Raw genomic sequence first — 15404 nt, forward strand, 5'->3', positions numbered from 1 at the left:
AAATAAATCATCTCAAACAAGTTGAGTTGGGTTACTTTTTAAATTTCTTATTTGAGGCTATCAGTAATATAAGGACTAAAATTGGCCCATATTGGCATAATCAGCCATGTAGTCGAATCACATTATTATGACCACATCCTACATTTGATATCGGTAGTGCGTAGCCATGAGTATGTCACGTAGTGAGTACAGTACGCGAAACTTTGTGTGATACCAGGTTTTACGGTGGTGAGGAGTAAGGAGGAAGCTCTCCCGGTTCCGCTAATACTGCCAACTGAATGGAAATGAAATCTGAATTGAAACGATAGTAATGATCGATCGATATGTATTTTCTAAACTTTTATTATCTTAAGCCAACAACTGTGTCACACACACATTATATAACATTATACAACATTTCTCGATGCGAATTTTGTTCCTAGCATGAATTATATATTTTGGCTTTGCTGTGTAAACAACAACAGTACTAGTACGTAAAGTGTATGTCAAATGTCTCACGGCGATGCATAATCGATTCATAGTTTGTGTTTCAAAGGTTGCCAATACGAATCTCGAAGATAACCGAGGTCTACCGATTCAGCAGTAGGGAGCCCAAGTATCACTAAACGTTTCGCGTACTGTACGTTAGTTGTACGAGAGGACGTCTGTGCACATGTCACTCGTTCACCTGATGGGTCGATTTATCCGAGTTTCAAAAGGGGATAATTATCAGATTTCAGGCCTAGGATAGTGATTTGTGAACTGTTTCCATGTTTATTGTGGGTAGGCAAGTGGCACCACTTCAAATAACCGACATGGAAACTGCGAAGCACCACATGTCATTGATGTGAGAGATGGACGTCGGCCATGAAGGTGCGTGAGGGTCAACCGACACACTGCAGTGAAGCAGCTCGCCGTCCAAATTAACCACGACCGGGCGAGTTGGCCGCGCGGTTAGGGGGGCGCATAAGACCTATCTGTGTCGGTGCGACGTAAAACAAATAACAAAAAACACGATGTGAGTCCAAAACTACAGTTCAGTGAGCCTTGCTGCATATGGGATTCGGATGCGAATATCGGCAGAAAAGCTTCAATTACCCCTGGTGTATCGATGTTAGATCTCCACTGATTGACGACGTCTTCTTTTCTCATATTAGTCCATTTTTTCAGTTTCATTAAAAATAATAATAAAAATAAGAAAGAGAATATATTTCTTCAAATAGGCTTTCAACTATTAGTGTCAAAGAGATATATTACTTATCAAAGATACATTAAGTATAGAGCTGAAAGGGTTACCCGCACACTGGTCGGACCCAAACTCACATCCTTCAGATCGTGAAAGCTAAAATGTTCAATAATATACCACTGTACATGAATCGAACCACAGATAATCTGTGTTTCAATAAGGGTTCTGGGATACCTGCAAGATGCATAATTATTGTTCTGCTAAAATCATATTTGCCAGGGAAAGTACTTCATAAATTGAAATGTTTTAATTCGGTCGTGGCTGGACGGTGGATTTATTTCAGAAGAATTATCTGGTGCACAGCCTTACTAATTTATGATTAGTGCCTCCATCCTGTGGTTCTACAGTGCTGCTGTTGCCAGCAGTAGTGATTATTTCCCTTTAAATTAATGAATAATGATATGTGTGTGTTACTTCCAGATACATAAAGATGTCCAGTCCATACCTCAATAATCTCATCATCATTGGATGTATGCTGACGTATAGCAGCGTCATATTCCTCGGCTTGGACTCCACCCTAACCAGTGTGGAATCCTTCCCATACATCTGCACCGCGAGGGCGTGGCTCTTGATGGCAGGGTTCTCACTGGCCTTTGGCTCAATGTTCTCCAAGACATGGCGTGTACACTCCATATTCACGGATGTCAAGCTCAATAAAAAGGTACAGTCTCTTAACTAAGTTGACCGGTACAAAGCAGGCTGTCAATGCTACAGAGTAATAGGAGAGCCACCGGTGACGCCAATGTTAGACCCCCTGAATCAACAATCATCATATTTAAACAACAACAACAATAATATTATTGGTTTAACATCCCATGAACTACATTGTTATGGCTTTCGGAGACGCCGAGGTGGCAGAATTTTGTTCCGTAGAAGTTCTTTTACGTGCCAGTAAATCTACGGGCACGTAGCTGAAATATTTGAGCACCTTCAGATACCACCGGACTGAGCCAAGCTCGAATCTGCGAAGCTGGGCTCAGAAGGCCAGCCCTGTACTGCCTGAGCTCTTGAGCCCGGTGATATTTAAACAATAACAGGTGTTTGTATAGTTATATTCAATAGTGGCTTATGATTTTTGTATGCTAAAAACTGATGTTGATTATGATGATGATCGTTGTTATTCTTGTTGTTGTTGTTGTTGTTGTTGTTGTTAATATTATTGTTGTTTTAAAGGGACTAACATCCAGATCACCGGTCCCAGCTTTGTTTAGTCAATCCTCTTCCATGTTGACCATTAGGTATATTTTATAATTGTGTCAATAAGAAGTATTTAGTTGCGGTCCAATTTGACTCCTTGGTATGATGCATTTTAGGTATGTCAACAAGTGGTGTTTAGTCATGTATGAAATATATACACTTTATGGTATTTAGTATGGTAGTTCTGACGTTGTATCAGTTACATCCCTAATGGGTTTTACTGTAAGCTGCACGTTCTGTGCAAACCTGTACATGAACCATTAAGTAACTAGATTTTAGGTGAATGTGTCGAGTATATTATGCCTACGGTAAGATGTGACAAGCAGAAGAGGCTGCTTGTTACCCACTACATCACTGTGCACCAAGCTATATCTTGAATGGCTTACAAGAGCTGGTTCAGAAAGTGCCGGTGTGCAGGCGGGAAGACACAATGCCAAAGAGCAAACAGTGATAGCTAGGTAACATAACCCTGTAAGCTGTTTAAAATATGAATGCTTAAGGGCGATAATAGCAAATACAGTAGAGACAATACACGATACTTCCGAATTTAGCCTTGTTAAAATGGGAGACAAGTCTTAAGTGGCACTCCTAGTGGCTTGACCTGAAAATTCATGCTAAATTAAAATATCAATGGTAATGTATGTACGGAAATGGATAGCTAAATTACGTCTAGAAAGAAAGTGTTACTGAGATATTAACTTCAAAGTTGCTAAAGAAATTCTGGATAAATGAATGAAGAAATATTTAACAGGTTATTATTTAAATACTGAAATTAGACATATAATCAATATGTGAAATTGACTGCTGTGAAAGGGCTTGATCTTTCATTTATGCATTACTTTTTTAGCTTTAGAATTCCTGACTGAACGTCCACGGCTAGATTTTCCTTTTTTCTCATTTAAGAGCATTGTATCATCATATTGAAACACTTGTCAACAAAAATATCGGCACATTCCTTACACACATGATTAAATGAATTTACATTTAAGAGCTGGACAATTTTCCTTTTAACTTGAAGCCTACTAACAGAAAGAAAATTTATAAATTTAGCCTCAAAAACATTCAAACTTTCCCTATAAGCAATATTGCCATAATGCCATTACATTAGGGTAAGGCAAATTTGCATTATCATATTGTTTCAACAAAATATGTACATTTCTTAAATCATCCATATTTTCTTCAGCGCTTGTAACGCATTACGGCATTCCAAATGGGGTAACTTGGAACACAACCAGCCACACTCATATGCATATGTATTTTCCTGAATTAAATCACACAGATCACACCTGCAAGAACACATCGGTATTGAAGGTTAACTGCTGCACTATACAATAAAATACGCGTATTATATTTTAAGCCAGTTAAAATATGGGTCGAACAGGTCAGAAGATTATGAAGTACTATAAAAATCTCTTTGTCACTGGAAGAATATATATGCAAACACAATATTACATTTTCTTGTCACGAGGGAACGGAAGAAAGACCGCGCATTCTTCTCTACTTCATACTTACTGCAGCCAAACACAGCACATACCTTTCCCCTCATACTGAAATGAAATATCAAGGAATGACACACGCTACTATTTAATTATGTCAACTCACTGAAAACGCATAAATAACACCAAAAACTTCACACACAAATACACGTGCTCATATGACAGAATCAGTAGTTCTCAGGTCAATCCGCTAGATTGAAATTAGCGGAACTGAATAGTGAAATTAGACATATAATCAAGATGTGAAATTGACTGCTGTGAAAGGGCTTGATCTTTCATTTATGCATTACTTTTTTAGCTTTAGAATTCCTGCCTGAATTCTAATAGCTGTCCCTCGATATCTCACTGAGTGTCGCGTATTGTCTCTACTGTATTTGATAATAGCTAGAAATCGGCAGTGATGAAGGCAGATAAAGGGATAAAAAAAGGAATAAGTTATTTGGCTAGTATATATTGGATAAAAGTATGCTAAAGGTTGGAAATAACATTTATAAAAGTGTTTTTAATTCAATAGTTAAAACAAAATTGTTATAAGGAGTAGAAATCTGGGGAGTAGCCGATGGTATGGTAGCAATTAATTTATTCGTATGTAATTTTGATTCAAAATAATCATGGGATTGCCAAGTAGTACGACAAACATTGGAGGAAGAATGATGTGTAGAAGGGAGCTTACGGGCAGATATTCTTAAGCGAATAGTTAAGAATTGGTTGAGAATGCAAACGGGGACTGGAAATTAAATTCTAGGGATGACGTACCAGCACGAAATGAAACATCAAACAAAAAGATACTGGGTAGATAGGGTGAATACACCAATAGATGCTATTGGAATGGGGTACTACTGATAGAGGGAGACAGGAAATTGTGTGACAATGTAGTCTACATAATGAAAGACTTATGACGACAAAATATAAGGACAGAATTTATTAGCAAGAGCGTAGTCGAATTGTGAGCGGTGTGGCCTTCGGTTCAGAGGGTTCAATTCCGAGCACGGCCAGGTATTTTAGCCGCGTTTGGTTAATTCCTCCAACTCGGGGTCTGGGCCCTGTTTCATAATAATATTACTTCATAATATTAAAACTCATAAAAATAATTATTAGTTAACCAAATTCTGCTTCATGAAGATTTACACATGACTAATAAAATATCTTCACTAATAATATTATTTCAACAGTCAGCTGATACAAATGGAGGTTAGAATCGGTTTTTTTGCTTATGTTCTTGGTTTGGGTTTGTTCCTAGCGGTAAGCTAATGCTTGACTACAACCGACTATTAATCCACATGTTCGAGAAGCTCACTTGATATTTTCGTTGTTGTGACTCTGATACGTATGAAAATGGATAAAAGAAGTGAAAATAATATGAAAGAAGAAAGTTTCTTTGCAGAAAGTGATTGAGTTAAAGTGTCAACTATTCGCAGCCTTTTGCACACTTTAACCCTCCTTGTTCCTTTTACTTTTTTATTTCATGAACTCTTAAAAATCTCTGTTGAGATGGACTAGCAAAATCTTTGTTTACTACCCCCTTTGGTGGGGGCGGTAGAATAACAGGCACGGTATCCCCTGCCTGTCGTAAGGGGCAATTAAAAGGGGTCCCAGGGCTCTCAACATGGGAGAGTGGGTTGGCGACTACGGGGCACTGAGATGAGTTCTGCCATTGCTTCAACATGCTTGTGCCAGGCTCATTTTCATCTACCCATCCGACCTCCCTTGTTCAACTCTTGTTCTTTTCCGACCCTGACAGTTTTAGGTTGCGAGGCCGAGAGAGTCTTTCATGTTCACGCCCTTCGTTGCCCTTCTCTTTCTTTGGCCGATACCTTCATTTTTCAAAATGTCGGATTCTTTCCATTTTTCTATCTGATTAGTGTTATTATAGATGATGGTTGCCTATTTGTAGCCTACTTCCTCTTAAAACTATAATCATCACACCATCATCTTGGTTTACTGGTGATATTAGCCAAGATTCTAAAAGATACCTGGAGTGCCCGAGCAGAACTGCACTAGAGAAACTCAATGATACTGTGTATCACTACCAACCGGTGGAGTGCAATGCGAAGCTGCTATTTTAAGGTTATGCTTCATTTCTTGCAGTGGAACGTTCTATTACCAATCCTATCAAGCAAATACTCAAAAGTTCTGTAATCTAACCTAAATCTCCCATTGTATTCATATGTTTGTTACATGCCAGTACATGCTGTTTTTGACGAAACATTTATTGAACGGTGAATACCTACACCCGTTTCTTATCACTATTTGAATCAGAGTCGACCATTTCAGTGATCTTCACGATTTTTTGCCAAAATATTAAAATTCTACTCACTTGAGTTTCACTAATAATATGAATTATGAGTCAAAGTACACTCATAGAAATAATCCTAATAATATGATTAACTTTTATTAGCCATGTTGTCTATGAAACAATTTACTATTATTATTACGGAATATCTACTAATAATTTTGACTCATAAATTCATTACTAATATTATTAGCTAATAATTCTATGAAACATAACACTAATATTATTAGTTAATATTACTGGTTTCTTACTAATAATATTAGTGAAATATGTTTTATGAAACAGGGCCCTGGGTACTTGTGTTCGTCTTAATTTACACACAACACAACACGCTACATACCATCACAGAAGAACACAATAGTTAACACATCCCTCCACATAAATTTGGCGTTGGGAAGGGCATCCGTCCGCAAAACTGGACTTAATCCCCATACATTGCTAACCCCGAGGAAATGGAAGAATGGCTAGCAATAACAAGTAACAGCAAGAAAACATTATTAGATTGAACTTTGTTTTTGTGGGTTAGAATGAGGCCCACTAGGCCTCGCAAGATGTCAGTTATGAAAGACATTGGATCCAGTTATGAGAGCCGGGTACTAAGGCTGACACAGTCACACGCTGACCACGCACTTCCCAATATCTGAAGACCACCTGGATTGGTACCAATGGTCTTGGCATGAGGTATCAAATGGCTTGTACGGACCACAGACTGTTGTTTTTGTAATGTTCCAAATTAATTCATCATAAACTCAATATTTTCAGCTTGACATTGACTCCTTAGGCGATTCGTATTGTTCCCTAGTGACGTATGAATTTAAAGGAGCCTCTTAGATCTTGTATTTCAGAACAGAGTGCATGATTTAATTTACGATTAATTCTACGAAACCCGTCAAACACACTCCGTTCGCAAACTGGCAGATAACACTCACTAAAACTGTCCAACAACATTAATCAGTCTGTAAATTTGGCAAATCACAAAACATCTTTCTCCTATTCCCTTACATTTCCTTGCATCTTATCACCACTATCTCATAAATGTTCGTCCGGATATCAGAAAATTAATGGACTGATGTCCTGAAGCAGGGAACCAGCAATGAAATAAATCAATTTTACCTTCTAATCCTTATTCTATATTTTGAATGTTCTTTTTTAATACTATCTTCGAGTGTTGGGTGTTAACCGTTCCTAAACCAAAGGAATTCACTAAAATTGCTGTATCCACCCTTCCTCTGGCCATCCTCTATCTCGTCTTCCCCTAGCTTAGTGAAATAGGGCGTTCAAGTGGCGTATTTCAAAGTGGTTGTATTATCTCCTCCGATCAATTTTTCTCATTTTCCATACTTGATTTTACTTCCAATGTCTGTATGATATCTTGACTAGTTACTATTTGACTAGTTACCCCCGGAGTTATCTTTGAAGGCCTCATTGTGGACAGTTTTTATTCTCTTTTGTCGTTTCCTCTTAAGTCCGAAGTTGCCTTACACTTGTAATAGAAATGGCTTTGTTACAATATTTTGAAGCCATAGATGTATAACTTTCCTCATTGTACTTCCTAAGTACGTTTTGATACATCAATTTATTGCATCATATTTCCTAATTTTACATTCCAAATCTTGATTCATTTCTTATACCTGATCTTTCTTTCCTGATCCTTTCCGCGATGATCTAAAATCAGCTTAACACCAGTTGTACGTCCAGATCTCCTTCTTGATGCCAGTCGAATGTGGAAGGATGTATTCCCCATAGCGCTTTTGTGGTGGTTCGTAGTTTGATTTGTTGTGTGTAAATGAGAATTCGTATTGCGCCCTTAGTAGAGAAATTAACCGAACGCGGCTAAGACACCCGGTCCGGGCAGGAATCAAAGCCGCGATGCTATGAAGCGAAGACCACTACGCTGACAACTCAGACAAGGACCCGGACCCATTTGTTATATCGTAACACCGTAATTCATGAGGAATGATCAAAGCAAAGGAAAGAACAGGGTTGCCCAGAGAACGCACTTCTAATGCAAACCTCCTACAGGAAGGTCTTCCTATTCCTTTCCTTAGCCAGTAAAGGAGGAAGATTGCTGTTTTACTAATGTTTTCATTGACTTAACTAAAACTTTCTCGGGTAGCCAGTAGAATAAAATGAATGACACGTATTGCGAGAGTTCCAGTCACCAAGAAAAATAAAATAAGAAGGATCGAAATATGACAACTAAAAGTCTGAGGAAGATGCCATTGTTACAGTTAATTTCATCCATAACGCTCATCTACTATTTTTTCTGGTTAGGATGAACTCTGAATGCATCCTTCCGAAAAACATGTTTTCCGCCTTTATCCAGTGAAAGTATAACGTAACGTGTTGTTCTGTGACTGAACTGAGAACTGCCGCTAGTCTAGCTTGGTCCTGGGAGCAACATCACAGGAACAATAGCTCGCATGTATTCAGGAAGGTCATACATTTGTAGGAGGAAATACCATGTTCTGGACTGGAATATTGATTGACAATGGGCGCTATTCATTCCCATAAATTACAGTTCAATAGACACCGTTAACATCAAGAGGTACGGGCCGGCCCCTGGGGCCTTTTGAACCGAAGGATGCTACGCTGACCATTCAGCCAAGGGGCCGGATTATTACTATTATTATTAGTAGTAGCGTCCGACTCGTTGGCTGAATTGTCAGCGTACTGGCCTTCGGTTCAGAGGGTCCTGGGTTCGATTCCCGGCCGGGTCGGGGATTTTAACCTTCATTGGTTAATTCCAATGGCCCGGGGGCTGGGTATTTGTGCTGTCCCCAACATCCCTGCAACTCACACACCACACATAACACTATCCTCCACCACAATAACACGCAGTTACCTACACATGGCAGATGCCGCCCACCCTCATCGGAGGGTCTGCCTTGCAAGGGCTGCACCCGGCTAGAAATAGCCACACGAAATTAATTATTAAGTAGTAGTAGTAGCAGTAGTAGTAGTAGTAGTAGTAGTAGTAGTAGTAGTAGTAGTAGTATCTCTCCTTTGTATTCTGTATGTCGTTCGAAATTCTTTTAAACTACTTGGACAATCGCCTTGGTTCATTTCTATCTAAACAATGGTTTTAATGTTGTTCAATCAATCAATCAATCAATCAATCATCAGTCATCTGGATTTAGGGCTGTCACCCAAGCGGCAGATTCCCTATCAATTGTTTACCTAGCCTTTTATTAAATTTTTCGAAGAACATGGAAAATTATCGAACATTTACCTTCATAAATTATTCCAACCCCTTATTCCTCGTCCTGTAAATGAATATTTTGCCCCAATTTGTCCTCTTGAATTCCAAATTTATCTTCATATTATGATCTTTCCTGCTTTTAAAACTCCATTCAAGCTTATTCGTTTACTAATGTCATTCCACGCCATCTCTCCACTGAGAACTTGGAACTGCTTAGACGAGCAGCTTGTCTCCTTACTCCGATATCTTCCCAGCCCAAAGTTTGCAACTTTTGCATAACACCGTTCTTATGTCAGAAAGCACCCAGAAAAAATGTGCTGCTTTCCTTTGGATCTTTTTCAGTTCTCGTATCAAGTAGTCCTAGTACGGGTTCCATACATTAGAACCTTACTCTAACTGGGGTCTTAACAAGGACTATACCCCCAAATACCCGCAGAACCACGTGAAGAGATCTGTATCCTTCTTTTACAACATCGTTCCTTATATTTGCATCTAGACACTTACAGTGATTCCCATGGGGTAGGCCTACTATCGCCCCCATCAACACAGTAATTAAAACTGAGGACTTTTCCTCTTGGTAAAACGAACAATCTGATTTTTCATCCCGTTTAACTTCATACCATTATCTGCTGTTCATCACACAGCATTGTCGTGGTCTTTCTGTAGACGCTCACACTCCTGTAACGTATTTACCACTCTATACAGTAAAGCATAATCTGCAAATAGCTTTGTCCGTCATTCCAGTTCTTTACTCATATCACTTATATACTGCCGGCCAAAAGTTAAAGAATGGACTGAGATTAAAAGAAAACAACATATCTATGCAAGGAATGGACAAATATATCTTATATAACTAAAATTTTGCAATAAAAGTACGTTTTTACATTACATATGAGCAAGAAATAGTGTATATGTACACATTTACTCTCACAAATCACCAGAACACATCAAACCCTCTTCTCAACAAAGAAATCCCGCTTTGCTGCAAGTACACGTTTAACTATTCTCGGCATTATCAGAACAAGTTTTTCTAACACTGATGTAGGTAAACTTTACCAGGCATTCTGTAAGAGACCCACAGCTTTTCCGATGAAGAAGGAAACTCTTTTCGGACTTGTCGATCCAACTCCTCCCACAACAGTTCAATTGAATTTAAGTCCGGGGATTGGCGGGGGGGGGGCACTTCATTAAAAACCATTCCCCAGAGTTGTGTTTGTTTTGCAGATAATTCATGCAATCGCGAGACGTGTGTCTGGGTTCATTGTTTTGTTGTAGTACAAACCCACGTTTCTGTCCAGACAGAAGAGCATCAAGAGAGAGGATGGAATGACAGCTGTTTTTGTCCAGTGTTCCTTGAATTCGGTGCAGTCTACCAACTCCACTGAATGTGAAACAAACCCAAACCATCACAGAGCCATTCCATGTTTCACTGCAGGTGTTATACAGAAGGATTCATTCTTCTGATGCTGAACGTCGAATATAAACTTGTCGCCGTTGCCCGAAAACCTTCGAAACTTGGTTACATCAATATATTCTGTCATTAAACAATCATTAAACATATTCGTGCGGGTACATATGTTTTGTCCGGAAACTTTTGGCCGGTGGTGTATATTGCACCTGACCCGCTTCCAGCGGTTGTTCTTCTTAAGATGATCTTGCACAGGAGCAACAATGGTCGTGTAAGCTGGACAGTGCTCTGCAAAAAAATCCAAAATTTCTAAGAATTGCCTGACGTGTTTAATCTTCGTGGATTTTGGAAAATTTTGGGTGGATTTAATTTTGACGAGAGTTTGGGGAAACACCCTCCAAATCAATTATATGCACCAAAAGCAAAATATTTCGCTTGCAGAAATGTGATTTATCAAGTTTGATCTTAAAGTTGTTCCTACTGAGTTCTTCCAACGCGAGGTGCAAATGTTCTAAGTGTTCTTCCAAAGTTTGCGTTGCAATCAGGATATCAAAAACATATCGTACTGTTATCTGCTTGATCTTCTCAATTAGGTCTCGGTCTGATGCCCTAATCAACGCTGACCAAGCAGTCTAGAGCACAAATGGCAAACGATTATACACGCATGTCTGTTGGTCGAACATAAATTCGGTAAGGATCTTCGATTCACTGGATAATTCAACATGGTGATATGATGATCTCAAATGAACACTTGAAATGAATTGCATTTGTTGAAGCCTCTTCAAAATGTCTTTGATGTAAGGTGCTTTGTCGTACTCTGGCATTAATAGTTCGTTTATGAGCCTAGCATCCAAGCACACCCTCAACGATCCATTTGGCTTGGCAACAATGACTAACAGATTCAAAAACGGTGTCGGAGCCTTTGGAATTAAATCGTGGTCTTCCATATCCTTAATGATATTTCGCACCTTCGCATGATGCTTTTTCTGGTATAGGGTATGGATTTTTCCTAAACGGTTCCCTACTGTTTAACACAAAATTATATTTTAAAAATTTCCAGGTTGTGATCCAAATACAGTTTGATGCTTTTCTAAAATATCCTTCAATTTCAATCTATCTTCCTCACTGATCTTAGCGTCCTGAATCTTAATCTGTACCATGTCCTCAAATTTAGGTTCTTCCCCCTCTTCTTCTTTTTCGAAATTAGCAACAATCCTCGCGAATTTGGTCCGAATTTCCTCCATTTATTGATGCTCCAATTTTTGGGAATATATCCGAACTTTCTTCATTGTTATGGTGAACTTGAGTTGTCCAAATTCTCTCTTCACCTGTAACCTCTTTGATGTCAATCAGCTGGACGTCTTCTTAATTCATATTGATTTGGAATTTAACTTGGATTTTATCCATGTCGATTATTGCTTTGGATTGCACCCAAAATGATGTTATTCTCCGTTTTATCCAACATCAAAAATAGAATTGGAAGAATAGCTTTGCCTATCTCTAGGTCCAAATAAACTTGAGTATCACATACAGTCGTACGGTCTGGTATGATCCCTCCAACTTTCACTTTTGACACCGGAAGTACTGGAATTTGGAATTTAGATTGGACTTCTCGAACGAATATCTTGGATGCTATGCTTACGCTGGCTCCAGTGTCTACTAAACAACGTACGCGTAGTCCCTGAACTCTAATACACACTAGTATTCAAAAGTTAAGCACAAGTTACGAGTAAGCAGGGAAACAGGAAATAAACTGCAAATCGCACGACATATACACCTACCAACCTTACGTGTTCGCTCTGTATAGGAAACGACTGCTCCCTGCTTTGACTAGCAGCGTAACCACAAGGTAAACACAGCCAGTGCCTGCACCACATATTCCCTCAGTCGTGTTTGCCCAGTTATAGTGTGCGGAGCGTAGCCTCGTGGTGAACGTGACAACATAATGGCACAACGACGCCATTTGTACCCCGTTTTTCAGGGTAGAATGCTCGAACGCCAGGAAGCAGGCTAGACACAGACCGCAATCGCCGTATCCCTGAATGTGCCACAAAGTGTCATTTCCAGGCTTTGGAGACAATTTCGAGACACAGAAGATGTTAGTCGTAGGCCAGTACCAGGTCTACTAAGGGTAACCACCCCACAGCAGGACTGATATCTGGCCTTAATCGCCCGACGAAATCGGAGTGAACCTGCAAGACAATTGTCGGCGGAGCTTGTAGCCGTCTCAGGGGTTGCCGTTTCCCAGTAAACTGTGTACCGGAGGCTCAGAATAGCAGGGCTTTGCCCGACGTCCAGTGGTGTGCGTCCCGCTCACTCCAGCACAGATACGGGCCCGTTTACTCTGGAGCCGTCAACATCGAAACTGGACCATGAATGAATGGAGGCATGTGCTCTTCACAGATGAATCCCGCTTCAGTTTACAGAACGATTCTCGTCGCACATTAACCTGGAGAGAACCGGGTAGCCGATTAAACCACAGGAACATCGTGGAACGGGACCAGTATGGTGGTGGTGGCGTCATGGTGTGGGGCGGCATCATGTTGAATGGCCGTACAAACCTGCACATCTTCATGGGTGGTCCGAGGAACACTGTTAACGCTCGGAGATACAGAGACGAGGTACTAAGACCACATGTTCGACTCTTCAGAGGTGCGGTTGGTCCAGACTTCCTCTTAATGGAAGATAATGCCCAACCACACCGCGCTGCTCTGGTGGGTGAATTTCTGGCTGAGGAACACATTCATCTCATGGATTGGCCTATAGAACACGCCTAGGATGCATTGGGGAGGCCAATTACATCCCGTCAGCCTCCACCGAAGACCCTCCAAGACCTTCGCATTGCCCTTTCGAAAGAATGGGATCGACTTATATGAAAGTACAGTCACGCATATTTATCCAATCATGAAAATCATGTAGTCGCTTGTCGCTAATAGAGGACAGCTCGGAGCCAGACGCCCTGAGGCGTGCATTCCACTTAACGCAAACCATCACCATCTGCAAATTCAGTGGTGTCAAGCTTGAGCTCATTGGAGGATGGAGTGGACGTCCGTTGTATTTTCCTATGAAAGCCGGTTCTGCCTTGATGCCAATGATGGCCGTGTATTAGTCAGAAGGAGGCCAGGTGAGTGCCTGCATCCCACCTATCTGCGGCGTTGACACACTGGACCTACACCGGGAGTTCTGGTCTGGGGAGCAGCAGGACAGCAGAAGCACGCTGGTGGTTATCCCACACACCCTGACTGCGGAGGTTTACGCCCGTCTGGTGATTCGACCTGTTGTGCTGCCATTCATGAAAGGCATTCCAGGGAGTGTTTTCCTACAGGATAATGCACGTCCCCATGACGATGTTGTAGCCCTACGTGTTCTACAGAGTGTCGACATATTGCCTTGGCCCGTATGGGACATCATTGGACGACAACTCCAGCGTCATCCACAACCGGCATTAACCGACCCTGTATTGACCGACCAAGTTCAACATGCATGGAACTCCATCCCATAAGCTGACATCCGACACCTGTACGACACAATGCATCCACGTTTACATGCCTGCATTCAACAGTCAGGCGATTACACTGGTTATTAATGGACCAGCATGGCACATTTGCGATGGCTGTCCTCGCATGGATATTAACCTGTAGTCTTGTACCTTTAAGCAATTAAATATATTACCTCGACAAATATATTGCCAACACTTCCGTATTCTGCATTCCTTATTTCATGGGGTTTGGATATTTTTTCCGCCAGTGTATTTTAACTGTTATATTACAATCCTACATTCCTCCACGTAGGATTGGCGTTAGGAATGAGATATGGCCGTAAACCAGAGCCAAATCCACATGTGCGACATAGTCCACACATACGACCCCACAAGTGTATGGGAAAAGTGAAGGGAGAAGAAGATAAACTACAACTAGGTTTTTAGAAAAATAGTTTTGTCGACTTAGTGAATATATGCGTTAATGCAAAATATTGGTAAAGCACGTATCTGTTTAACTTGTTCGAATATGTTGTCAGTATTCAGTTATATCATATTTATGTAGTACGTGCTATCATGCAGGTCATAAAGGACTACCAGCTGTTCATGGTTGTCGGGGTGCTGCTCGTCATCGACCTAGCCATCATGACGACTTGGCAGGTGACGGATCCTTTCTACCGAGAGACGAAGCAGATGGAGCCGTATGTGAGTATTATGCACTTAAAGTGATATCCAAGAAACTTCTGGAAATGAGAGCCCTTAAGCATCTCTAATACTGTACTCCAGGTTTTGTACATAGTTATAATACTGGCAAGTCTAATAAATCCACTGTGTAAATTTTATTATACTAAACAATATACCGCTAACAATATATAATATAACATATGTCGGAAAGTTGTCAAGTATCAGTATGTCTAAAACGAATGTCTTATTACATAATATGTCTAAAGGGAATGAATGTCTAACAATTTTAAAGCCAAATTAACCTGTGCATAATAATTATTGTAAGGTAAAATTACGTAATATGGTTAAAAATTAAATAGTACCTTATAATTATTGTATTATTGTACAATAAAATTACGTAATAGGTCTAAAAGTAAAGAAT

The 15404-nt window shown here is 40.1% G+C and overlaps 1 protein-coding gene across 1 annotated transcript in view; it reads left to right on the top strand.

The window, feature by feature from the left end:
• The window catches only part of GABA-B-R2 (gamma-aminobutyric acid type B receptor subunit 2), an 853882-nt gene that overhangs the window by 708525 nt on the left and 129953 nt on the right, over positions 1 to 15404 (top strand). Inside the window, exons 8-9 of the mRNA XM_067139049.2 lie at positions 1646 to 1886; positions 14882 to 15004. Coding sequence (XP_066995150.2) covers positions 1646 to 1886; positions 14882 to 15004 — 364 coding nt within the window. The remainder of the gene's footprint in view (positions 1 to 1645; positions 1887 to 14881; positions 15005 to 15404) is intronic.

This window comes from Anabrus simplex, chromosome 2 (genome assembly GCF_040414725.1).
Source record: "Anabrus simplex isolate iqAnaSimp1 chromosome 2, ASM4041472v1, whole genome shotgun sequence".
Taxonomy (NCBI): domain Eukaryota; kingdom Metazoa; phylum Arthropoda; class Insecta; order Orthoptera; family Tettigoniidae; genus Anabrus; species Anabrus simplex.